The sequence below is a fragment of the Elephantulus edwardii genome, unplaced genomic scaffold (assembly GCF_000299155.1).
Source record: "Elephantulus edwardii isolate Elephantulus edwardi_28Jun2011 unplaced genomic scaffold, EleEdw1.0 scaffold00466, whole genome shotgun sequence".
In the NCBI taxonomy this organism is placed as follows: Eukaryota; Metazoa; Chordata; class Mammalia; order Macroscelidea; family Macroscelididae; genus Elephantulus; species Elephantulus edwardii.
The window spans coordinates 835,063-847,778 of NW_006400216.1; the positions used below are offsets into that span (position 1 = coordinate 835,063).

The 12,716-nt window shown below is 38.8% G+C and overlaps 1 protein-coding gene across 1 annotated transcript in view; it reads left to right on the forward strand.

Moving 5' to 3' along the window:
• Positions 1 to 3,185, forward strand: part of LOC102844345 (disrupted in schizophrenia 1 protein-like) — a gene marked incomplete at its 3' end in the record, with an annotated part of 195,017 nt that extends 191,832 nt beyond the window's left edge. The window contains exon 9 of the mRNA XM_006902893.1: positions 2,997 to 3,185. Coding sequence (XP_006902955.1) covers positions 2,997 to 3,185 — 189 coding nt within the window. The remainder of the gene's footprint in view (positions 1 to 2,996) is intronic.
• Positions 3,186 to 12,716: the final 9,531 nt, after the last annotated feature.

The following is a 12,716-nucleotide window of genomic DNA, read 5'->3' on the forward strand; positions in this document are numbered from 1 at the left end:
ATTCCTTCCATCTTCTTTTAATACTTCCTGGATCATTTAATATTCTATTGTTAGTCTTTCTGTTGTTTCTGTTGTGACATTGGCCCTTTCATCTTTTATTCAGATTATCTGTGTCTTTTCTTTCTTTTCCTTTGTTAGCTTTGTTGGTGGTTTGTCAATTTATTGGCCTCTAAGAACCAACTCCTGATCTGGTTGATAATTTCATTTGTTTTTCTGCTTTCTATTGCATTTATTTTTGCCCTAATTTTTAGATGTTTCCTCCTCTAAAGACACCTCTAAAAGAAAAATAAGACATGGAGGCACAGGGCCACTAACATCTTTCTGAGAGAGACAGAGGGTATAAGAATAGCACAGCCCCTCACCATCCCAGAGCAGAAAGCAGATGAAGTGCCCATAGCTCAGCCCAATTATGCCTCTAGAAGAGCGAGAGATTTGTTTCTTTATTGCTAACTCACAGACTCACAGTTACAGTATCAGCAGTGTTGGGGTTTATTAGGGAAGTGTGTGGAGGAGGCAGAGAATATCACCCAATAAAAATATAAGTTTTAGATAAACAGTTCCAAAGCAAAATTCCTCAGTTAGTCTAGGCTCTGGTTTCAGTTTAACGGTCAAAAGGAAATCATCCAGCAACGTTTGCCTCAGAGCAGTTATAAGTCAGTTTCTTATTCAAACATCCAGCAAGAACAGCCAAACTTTTAACTGTGGCCAGCACAAATGTAAGAAGCCTCAGGTTATACTTTGTCACAGTTTCTCCATAGCAATGCCACAGTTTCTTTTCTTCAACACCATTATCAGGGTCTCTCCAACAGGGTCTGCTTCTTTTCCTGAGGTCTTGCTGCCAAAAGTTTCGTTCTCCTCAAGTCTTGATGCCCAGTGTGGGTAGCACTCTTTCTCTTATCCTAGTCCCACAGCTGTTGTTGATTTGCAAGACCATGCTGATTTGCAAAACAGTGTGTCTGCAGTTAAGATAGCTGGAGACCAGAGGCAGCTAATGGTAATGGCGGGGGGGGGGGTGGGGTGGAGGTGGGTGGTAATAAACTTGAGGCTAACACCACAAGAAATTTTTTATTTTTTAAAATTTTTTGCTATTATTCTACTTGTGGGAGATACTGAGTTAAATAATTGATTATGATTTTTTTCCCATTTTGATGTGTTTGCTCTACTGATATGAATTTAACTCTAAGTACTGCTTTTCCTGTATCCCAGAGGTTTTGGTAAATTGTGTTTTCATTGTCATTTATTTCAAGAATGTTTTTATTTATTTATTTTTATTTCTTCTATTATCCACTCATGTTTAAACAGGGCATTGCGACCTCTTCATTTTTTTTTTTTTGTGGCATCTAATGTATAGAAATTTTTAATTTGTTGAAGTCTCATTTATCCATTTTAAATAGTCATTGTTTTCTGTGTCTTATCAAAAAGGATTTTAAAATATTATTATTATTTTGGCTATTTTCATTCACATTGTGTTTCTATGATCATTCCATACATTGTGTCTTATAAAAATTGTGTCTTCATTAAGCTGTGCCCAATATTACCCAGTCTTTTTAGATCCCAATTGGATCTTTTAGTCCCTTCATCCCCTTCTTCCACCCACTAAACTCTGTGACCCTGTGATTTCACCCTCTTCCCAGCTCCAGCCTCCCGTTCCCACTTCTCCCCTTGGATTTTTGTGCACATTTTACTAGTTATCCTTCTATGTTTACAGTAATGGTCTTAAACAGTATTTGTCCTTATGAGCCTATTTTGCTTTATCTAATCTTTTTTTCTTATAAATTTTTGAATAAGCTTTTCTTGGAATTAACATTGTGAGATTTTTATTGGAGTTATATTGAATCAGTAGATCAATTTCAGTAACATTTGATATCTTAAAAAGACAGGGATTTTTCCAGTAGATGCCCATAGCATATTTTTCTAATTATTTGTCTTATTTCAGAAGTTTAAAAAATAGTTTTCAATGTAGAGGCCTTGCATATATTTCTTTAATATCTCTAAGTATTTTTAGCTTTTAAATATCTTGTAAATGATCCATCTTTAAATTGCTGTTATTTTGCTGATACTTAGAAAATGGATTTTTTTTATATTGACCTGTATTTTACAACCTAGCCAAATTCGCTGTGCCATTACTTTGCTCAGGGATTTTCAAAATTTCATGTTTACCCTTTAACCATTTGTCATGCAGGTGTATTACATTCACATTTTAGATAGCTTTTGTCCAAAATATGCTACCTTTCTTGCTCAAGTCCACATGATTTGAATAGCAAGGGGAATAAGATTTGAATTTAGATCTATTCTTACTCCAATGCCCAACCTCTTTCCACTTCATTGTAAATATATCAGAGGAGGCTTGGTAATATAGTGTGTTACATGTTGGGCTATTTATTGAAAGTTGATAGTTCAAATCCACCAGCTATTCCATGGGATAAAAAGAGATTTATGGCCTCAGAAACTTGATGGAGGTTTTCCAAGAAGCCCTGGTAGTCCAATGGTTAAAATCACTTTGGGTTGATAACTTAAAGGTGGCAGTTCTGCAGAAGAAAGATGTGGCAATCAACTTCTATGAAGCTTTATAGCCTTAGAAGTTCTATGAGTCAGTTATACTCTGTCCCATTGGACCACTGTGTCTGAGGCTACTCTTTGGCAGAATGTTAATAGTATTTACCCAAGTTGGGTGATACCTTGGACTTTTCTAGGTTGCACTGGAAAGTTTTTCTGTCATCGTTTTACAAGGATAAAATTTGATAAGTTTGATAGTTTGACAGAGACAGTAAGAAGAAAGTGAAGAAGATAGTAGTACTTTTTCCAAATTTAGGAGATTGGGAAGTACTTTTTTCATGTTCCTCCACAGAGGATTGTTAAAGAAGTCCTGTGTAATTGCATAGTCTAGTCCCCTTTTACCCTTTCTGTTAGTCCACATTAACTGCTCTTGAATTTCCCATTTTGTGGATATTGTAAAGCTTGAATTCTGTCTTTCTTCTCTTCACACTGTGCTGTAGGAAGTAATTTCTGTACAGCTAAGGACCTCACAGAAGAGATCATGTCATTAGCTTCAGAGAGGGAAGCACTGGAGGGATTTCTTAGCAAGCTGCTGATGCTGAATACAAGGAATGTCAGAAAGCTGGAGAACATGAGAGAAGAGTACAACAAACTGATAGGGGAACTGGAGGCTGAGAAGACAGCCTATGGTAAGTGGCTCACAGCTTCTGACTGATGGATGTTCGCTGGCCAGACAGGATGCTCCTGGATTCTAATGAATGTCACTGTGAAGGGTGTCATTGAGCACATGACCCTTCCCAGAAGACTTCTTTGGGAAGCCATGGTGTGGGCGTTTTTTTGGTAAGCTTTTTTGTTTTTCCCTTTCCGTGTGAAAAAAAAATTTTTTTTTTCTCTCTCTCCCCCTGTTCATTTCTACTCCAATGTCTTCTTTCTCCTGGACTGTGATTATTTAGAGCAATCTGTCCTTTGGGGCAGGCCTTGAGCAGTTTTGCTTGTTGGTTTGCACAGTTGTCTTCCTTTCCTCCCATTGCTCAAGTCCTCCAGCCAGTAGGGGACACTGACCAATACAGGCATCCTTGCTCTGAAGTAATTTAAAGATATTTTGGGGAGCAGTTTTGTTTGTTGCTTGCTTTTTGCTTAGTCTTGATCCTGTGGCTGATTTTTCACCTCCAATTATTTGGACTTGAACCAGCGACCTGTGTTATGGTAGACTCTGAGTTCACTAGCCTTGGAATCTAGTGGTCTGCTGCCTTACCTGCCAACCTGGGTTTGTGAGGCTCTACAAATGAGTAAATCAGGTGAAGCCTCTCACCTGAAGTTTTACCCAGGTGGACCTGGGACTTACCAACCTCCCCAAGAGCATGAGCCATTTTCGTGTCTACCTTCCTATCTAGATACGTTGTTGTTGTTGTGTACCATCTACTCTGAATGACTCATAGCTGGCTCTTCTGTAGGTTTTCAGACACAGTGAATTACATGGGAAGAAATTGCCCATCCTTCTCCTGTGGAGTGGCTGGTGGCCTTGAATTGTGTTCATTAGGGATTACAGCACAGTTTCTTTACACTAGGCCCCCCAGAGCTCCCTACCTAGATAGATAGTTATATAAATGTCTATATAGCCTCATTGGTTTTGCTTCTCTAGAGAACCCGGCCTAAAACATATGCCTATAGATATTATCCTATCACTGACAGCTTTGTACTTTATTATGTTGCTGTTGCTATGTGTCATCGAGTCAGAACTGATTCTGAGTTGATCTTCCAGCAGGTTTTCGGAGACTGTAAATCACGTGGGAGTAGACTGCTCATCTTTCTCCCTCAGAATAGTTGGTGAATTCTATGTGCCTTTGGGTTGGCAGCATAGCTCCTTACACACTAGGTCACCAAACCACACCTATAGTTTATGATAGATCTTGACATGTTATATTTGACAAGGAATGTGTCGGCATGATCTGTCGGCATGATCTGATCTAAAATGGCCAGTACCAGTCCATTTCAGCTCACTAGAGCCCAAGATGTCAATCGTTATGCCTTATATTTTATATTTTGACAACATCTGATTTTTTATTCTGTAACATTATACTTATAAATTACTCGGTACATTAATGGATAGTTACAGCTATGTAAGATTAAATGAGGTAAGAGATAAATAAAGTGTGTGTGTGTGTGCGCGTGCACGCACGCGTTTGTATGTGTGTGTGTTTTCCATTTTTCCCAGGAACTGAAAGTTGATGGAGAACAGAAGTGATAAATAATATATTATTGTTGTTATTATTAGATTTTGTTGAGTCAAGTATCACTCATAATGACCCTGTGAAGAGTGGATCTGAGCTCTGTCCTGTCTGGTGCCATCCTTACACTTCCTGATACACTAGAGCTCATTGCAGCAGTCATCATGTTAATCACACTGGTTGAAGGTCTGACTCTCCTTTGCCGACCCTCCACCCTTCCACGCGTTATGTCCCAAGCATCAAATATATACTATGTCTGAAGTGAAAGAGGAAGAAATTGAGAATTTTTGCCAAATCCTACAGTCCAAAATTGATTGAACATGCAATCAAGATGCATTAATAATAATTGATGACGGGAATGCAAAAGTTGGAAACCATGAAGAAGGAATAGTAGTTGGATAACATGGGCTTGGTGATAGGGAAGAGGCTGGAAAGAATAAAATTTTGTATTTTCAATGACTTTATTCACTGAAAATACCATTTTTAAGAGACACAAATGATGACTTTACACATGGATCTCACCTGATGGGCTGCATAGTAATCAGATTGGCTGTGTCTATGGAAAAAAAATATCACTGGAGAAGCTCAATATTGGTAGTCAAAACTATGCCAAGGGTAGACTGTAGGTTAGACCATCAAAATACTCATATGCAAATTCACATTGAGGCTGAAGAAAAGAAAAATAAGTACACAAAAACCAAGATATGATCTTGAATCTATTCCATCTGGATTTCAGTATCATCTTATGAATGAGTTTGAGGCATTGAACACCAATGATTGAAGACCAGATGAGTTGTGGGATGGTATCATGGATATCAACCATAAAGAGAGCAAAAGGTCATCACAAAGACAGAGGAGAAAGAAAAAACTTAAATGGATGTCAGCAGAGACTCAGAAAATTGCACTAGAGCATCAGGAGGCCAAAACAAAAGTAAAAGAGGTGATAAATTTTCTAAAACATAATGCATTATGTGAACACAGACTCATAAGGACAAGTACTGCATAATACCATTATTGTAAAAAATAGAAGGATAACTAGTAAAACATGTATAGGAACTCAAGGGGGGGAGGGCTGAGGATGGATAGGGGTGAAACCACAGGGTTGCACAGTTTGGTGAGTGGAGGGAGGAGGGGGGAAAGAAATGGGAAGGATCCGGGTGAGAAGATAGGGTAATGATGGGCAATGTCCAATGGTGATTAATGTTATAAAATGTAATGTATAAGATTGGTTGTATGAAATACAATGTGAAGCAAGAATAGTGTGAAACAATGTTTATGAACTTTGGAAGCAAAAAAAACCAACCAAAAACATAATGCATGGACATGATTGTATGAAACACAATGTGAATGAAGAATAGTGTGAAAAATAATGTGTACAAACCTTGTAAGCAAACAAATATAAAATAAAATTTACAAAAGAGCTGAGCAGAAGTTTTCAAAGGGCAGCTTGAGAGGACAGAAGAAAGTATTATAATGGTATGTGTAGAGAGCTGGAAGTGGAGAATAAAAAAGGGAAGAACTTGCCCTGCATTTCTCAAGCTGAGAGAAAGGAAAAACAAATTTAAACCTCAATTTACAACATATTTTAGATCCTAAATAAATGCTTTTTTACTGGGGAAATGAAAGCACTACATATGAATAAATGTCTATATTTTAAGAAGTCTGTTTATTTTAAAAGAAATAAGAAAATAATGGAGATGTGAAAGAAAACTATTTAAAAATATTCCACAAATTAAAGTAAATGAAGGTTAATATTCACCATCAAATAAAGAAATAGTAGATAGTAATAAATCAGCTAGCAGGGGTGAGATATGTGAATTTGAGATAAATACTTTTTTAAAAAGGCTTATTGAATTATTTAGACAGAAGTTTCCTTGGAGAGATAGGTGGATCAAAAATGGTATATTCTGTTTATTACATCTGTTTAACCCCAATCAAACATACGTTGGCACCATAAACTAACCCTTTAGAGCTCTGGCACTATGGACCTCATTGCTGATGTCAGATGGATCTTGGCTGAAAGCAAAGACTAGCAGACGAATGTCTGTCTGGCTTTTATTGACTTGTGGCTGACCTGGAGAAGAATGGGAATCTCAGAAAACTTTTCACTCTTGGAAAACCTAAATTTAGATAAGGAAGGAGTTTTCAAAACAGAGCAAGGAAACATTGGTTCAAAATTAACAAAGGAATGTATTAGGTATGTGCTCTTTTTTTATACCTTTCTCTATACCTTTTCAATCTGTATGTGGAACTGATCATTTCAGAGACTGAACTTTAAGAGGAGGAATGTGGCATCAGAATTGGAGGAAGACTCGTCAACAACCTGTGTTGCTTGCTAAAACTGAGAAAGACCTGAAGCACTTGCTGAAAACGGTCAAGGACTGTAGTCCTCAAATGGATTGAAGCTCAACATCAACAAAACAAAGATTTTCACTACTGGGCCAATTGGCAGCACCATGATAGATGGAGAAGAGATTGAGATTGTTAGCAATTTCGCCTTTCTCGGATCTGTAATCAAACTCTTGTCACCAACAGTCAGGAAATCAAAAGACGAATTACACTGAGAAAGTGCTGTCAGGGACCTTTACAGAGTGTTGAAGAACAATGCTGTTAGTCTAGAGACTAAGGTGTGTCTGATCAGACCATGGTCTTCACAGTTATTTGCTATGCATCAGAGAGCTGGGCAATGATCAAAGATGACAGAAGAAGAATTGATGCCTTTGAGTTGTGGTGCTAGAGAAGAGTATTGAACATACCATGGACCACAAAGAGAACAAACAGGTATGTTCTACAGAGGGTAAAACCAAGTTGCTCCTTAGAGGAAAGCATTTAGAAGGTCCATCTGACATACTTTGAGCATATGGCCAGGAGGGACCAGTCCTTGGAGAAGGACATAATGGTTGGAAGAGTGAAGGGATAGTGCAGGAGAAGAAGATCCAGGATAAGACGGATTGACACAGTAACTGGGGTAATGGGAGTAGGTGTGTTGAAGTCAGTGAGACTGGCTCAGGATAGTAAACGTTCAGAGCTATTGTGCATAGGGTTGCTATGAATTATAGTTGACTTGACAACCCATAACAACAACAAATACACATTTCAGGAATGAGCAACATGGAATTATTTTTTAAGTTATGTAATTTTGTTCTGACAGCACCAGAATTTGACCATTTCTTCATGTACAGTTCAGGGACACTGATTACATTTTTCACTTTACACAATAATTCTCATCCCCCTTTTCTGAGTTGTTCCTCCTCTGTTATAATAAACCCACCCCCCTCTAACTCACTGAGTGCTGCCACCTGGCTCTGATTTGCAGCAACTCTCCAGTGGGTTTCTGAGGTTTTGACTGAAATAGGAAAATACTGCCCATCTTTCTCCTGTGGAGCCAGTGGTGGGTTCTGACCACTGGGGCTGCATGGCCTCTGGGTGAGAAGCACAGTGGGCAGCATACTGCCTCTCACTACTTGCCACAGGGGTGAAAACAGAATTTTAACATTGAGTGCCATGGTTGCAGAATGTGACATTCAGGAAAACAGTTAATTTTGGATGATTGTCAGGGGTCCAGGCTGCTTCTGTCTTGTCCTTCTGTGTCCTTCAGCACATAGTGTTGACTGCATGGTCCAAGATGACCATGGTCCAAGATGGCCATGTGTATGCCCGCAGGCCAGCCAGCAGGAAAAGAGACAAAGAAACAGTAAACTTGGTTTGTTTTGTTTTCAGAGTGGGGAGGCCTCTTCCAAGAATCTTCACACATCTGTATGGCTTACGTCTCTGTAGACTTAACTTTGTTATCTCAAACACCGAACTCTCTGAGTGATAAGGAGTTGTGCTACCAACTCCTAAGACACATGGTTCAAATCCACCAGCTGCTTCATGGCAGAAATAGGGGCACTGCCTTCCTGTGCCTTTCCTCTGGAAACCCTCTGCAGAGTCAGCTAGAACTCACCAGTGCAACTAATGATGACAATAACAACAACTAATTGAAAGGGAGAGCCCCTCTGTCATGCAGATGTTGTTGAACTCAGCCTGAAGTGCTGAACTCAGCCTAAAGGTTGGCAGTTGAAGTCCCTCGAGAGGTACTTTGGAAGACAAGCCTGGTGAATAGGGGACTTAAAAACCTGTGGAAGAGTTATGTTCTGCCCACATAGGGTCGCATGAGTCACAACAGATGGAATGACAACTCACAGTGCAAGGAAGGCTGGGGTTATCCAGGTGTTGTGTGGAAGTCTGTTAACTTGAAGAGTATATGCCACCTGCCATGTAATGGACTAATGTGCTTTGCTAATAATTGACAACCTCATTTTTATCACATGTCTCAGATTGGGCTCTAAGTGTAAGAGGCTGGGGTATGGTGCTTTCTGTTTAGCTTATGTTGCTACAGAACCCAGCGTGATGTCTTTAGAATAGTAAACATTTAAATGTTTGTTTACTGGGATCAGTTTTTAAAGCCAAGTGTTAGGTCTTCCTTCATTACGAATTCTATATCCACGTCTTGGAAGTCTGGCTTCTTTATGCATTTCCAGTTTAATGAGAGCCATGGTGAGTTTGATAGTTTTTGTGCAAGATGCTTGTCTGGGTAGTATATACAGAACAGACTTGGATATTGGCAGATCGGACAATATGAAAATGACTGAAATATTCCATTCTATTCAAGGGCAAAAAGAGACAGAAGTCTTCACTGATCCCATAGACTTTTGTCCCGATGACACAGTCCTATGAAGACACAAAGATGTGTGTTTTTCGCTCCTTTCAGGGGTCTGTAAATCTTTAGAATACATTTAAATTCTGAGCAATTTTGTATTTAGTGAAATAAAATGAAAGCTAAGTCTATCTTTTAACCTCTGAACACTTAATGGAAATTAACTATTAACCTTTAATTATAGTGGGTTTTGATTCTTTTTTAAAAAAAAAGATGAAGCAGGATGAAAGGAAAAAATTAGTAACTTTTTAATATTTTACATCTGCTTTTCAGAAAACAAGACAAACCAGAGATTTACTTGACTCTTTCTACATCCCTTGTGTATAAATTGGTAATCTGTATTGTACTTTATTAATATTGTTGATTTCACACTGTAGCTCAGATATAAAGGTGGTAGACGTCGGGGAGGGGGTCACTTAATCACAGAACCATCAGGGCTAGAATGTTAAATAGGCCATCATTAGCATGTTAATGAATTGCCCCACTTTGTACTGCCAATCTTGGGCTGGGTCAGCGGCCAGTCAGCTGCCAAGATTTTGTGTAAAAAACTCTTAAAATACGTCAAGAGATAATTCTAAATGGGAATATCACATGGCGAGATGTACGATACTAACAGCAATGGTTGGCTTTTGCCCAGCCTGGACTTCCTTGCTTGTTTGTGAGTGTGTGGGAAAAATAAAAGACAGCTGAGGTAGAACTTCAGGGGAATGCCATTGAAGTGAAGTCACTTTACAAATTACAGTTTGGGGTTTATATCTTTTGTTTTATATTGTTCTTGTTTGCTGTCCAGTTAGAACTGACCCATAAACTGATGTTTCACTGGGTTTTCTGAGGCTGTAAATTGCACAAAGGAGACTTCCCATCCTTGGATTTGAACCATGCGCCTTTGGGATTGCAGCACAGCTTCTTGCCACTAGGCCACCAGATTATCAAGGCCATGTGCGTATATCAACACAATCCCGCTCTTGTGTTTGGGCCACTTGATGAAGGGAGATCTGGTGGAACAGTCCATTTCTTCTGAAGAAAATGTTCCTGAGAGTGTATTAGAAAGTCTTCTTCACAGATTTATAGTGAATGCAAAAACATTTCTTACAATATGACTGCTACTTGAACCACTTTTGGAGATTAAAAATAAGAAAAGATGCTTCAAAGCATGGATGGAATATGAATTCTCTGATAGACACCTGCCAGCCTTTCACACTGAAATAAGGCAAAGATTTGAAATGATTGCAGTTTCTGGCTGAAAGTGAAGTATATCAGAAAGATGTTTACCTGTGTTTTACTGGTTATGCAAAGGCATTGGACTCTGTGGATAATAGCAAATTATGCCTATTGTGTAGAACAGGAATTCCAGAACACTTAATTATGCTCACATGAGGCCTGTCCATAGAGCAGGAAGCAGATGTTTGAATAGAACACAGCATATTGTATGGTTCAAAATCAACAAAGTTGTACTTCAGTATCATCATATTTATTCATCTCTCTCTCACTCTCTCTCTCTCTCTCCATGAATAACCCAAGAAACTAGATTAATTAGAGAAGAATGTAGCATCAGAATTGAATGAAGACTCATTAACAGTCTTGGATAGGCAGAAAGTAGCTTTGCTTTTTGGGAATTTGGAACATATACTAGATAAACTTGATGCACTTACTGATAAAGATAAAAGACTATATCCTTTGGTATGGATCACACCTCAACATAAAGTAAACAAACAATCCTCATAACTAGCCTAATTACTAGGCATTACAATAGAAAAAGGATCAAAGTTGTTAAGAATTTTTTTTAAATTAAATTTTATTAGTTTTAATGAACATTTACAGAGATTTTGGGTTTTCATTCATTCATTGTTGCACTGTTTTCTCCACCCTCATCCCAAGTTCGTTCTTCTTCCCCCCATGTCTGTTTTAATTGTCCAGTTGCCACAGTGCTTGTCAAAGCCAGTTCTGATTAATCTCCTTTGTCAGTGTGTCCCTTGCCATTCCTTATCACTCCTCCCTGAGAGAGACTTCACCCTGATTCATAAGGAAAAGGGGATGGCGTATTCTCTTAGCTACTTCCGGCTGAAAAGGGACACTGTGGGTTTCAGGGTGAAGGTCTTCTCTCACTACTCTAAAGGGCCCCTTTGACAGTAGGAAACACATAGACTATTATGGAGATTGATTTTGGAATTTAGATGCACTGTTATCAATTGTGCTTAGCCATACATGTTCATATCCTTGAAGATGTATCATGGAAGTGTTGCAGCCTAGAAGATACAAATTTAACAAGTTAAAGGTGCATGAGTCAAAAATTGAAAAGCAATAATATTCTGAGTAGAGGTTCTAATAGTGGCACAAATCAAGTTACAGAGGTAAGGTGGTTCCATTGCACATGGAAGCAACTGTCAGGAAATCAAATGACACATTGAATTGAGCAAACCTAATACAGAAGATTTCTTTAAAGTGTTAAAAAGCAACAGTGTAATTTTCAGGACTAAGGTGTTCCTGACCCAAGCCATAGCCTTTTCAGTCACCTCATAAGTGTGTAACAACTGGACAATGAACAAAGAATCCAGAGAAGAACCGATGCCTTTGAATTTTGGAGAAATCTCTGGAAGCCTGGTGGACAGAGAATTGTGCTGCCAACTCAGAGGCTTGAGGTTCAAATCCACCAGCTGCTCCACAGCTGTTCCATGTGGTTTACTACTTTTGGAAACCTGCTGGAAGGTCAGGTGTGAGTTGGTTCCAACTCTACAGCAGTGCAGTTTTTTTTTCTTTTAAATTATGGTGTTGGCAAAGAATATTGAATAAACCATTGACTGTAAGAGGAAGGAATGAATATGTCTTGAAAGAAATGCTCCAAACAAGTGATGGTGAAAATATTTATGTATTTCCGACATGTTATCTGTAGGGACCACTTCTCAGAGACGGACATCATATTTGGTATGTTGTTGTTGTTATGTACCATTGAGTCACCTGTGACTCATAGTGACCCTATGTACAACAACCCTAAACCCTGCTCTATCCTGTGCCATTATCATTGTCGCTGACACACCTACTCCCATTAACCCCAGTCAGTAAGACAATCCATCTCATTGAGGGTCTTCCTTTCTTGCACCGTCCCTCCACACTCCCAAGTATGATGTCCCTCTCCAAGGACTAGTCCCTCCTTGTAACATGTTAAAAATATATCAGACAAAACTTCAGAATCCTTGCCTCCAAGGAGCAGCCTGGCTTCACCCTCTCTAGGACGAACCTGTTTGTTCTTCTAGCAGTCCATAGTATATTCAATACTCTTCTCCAGCACCACAGTT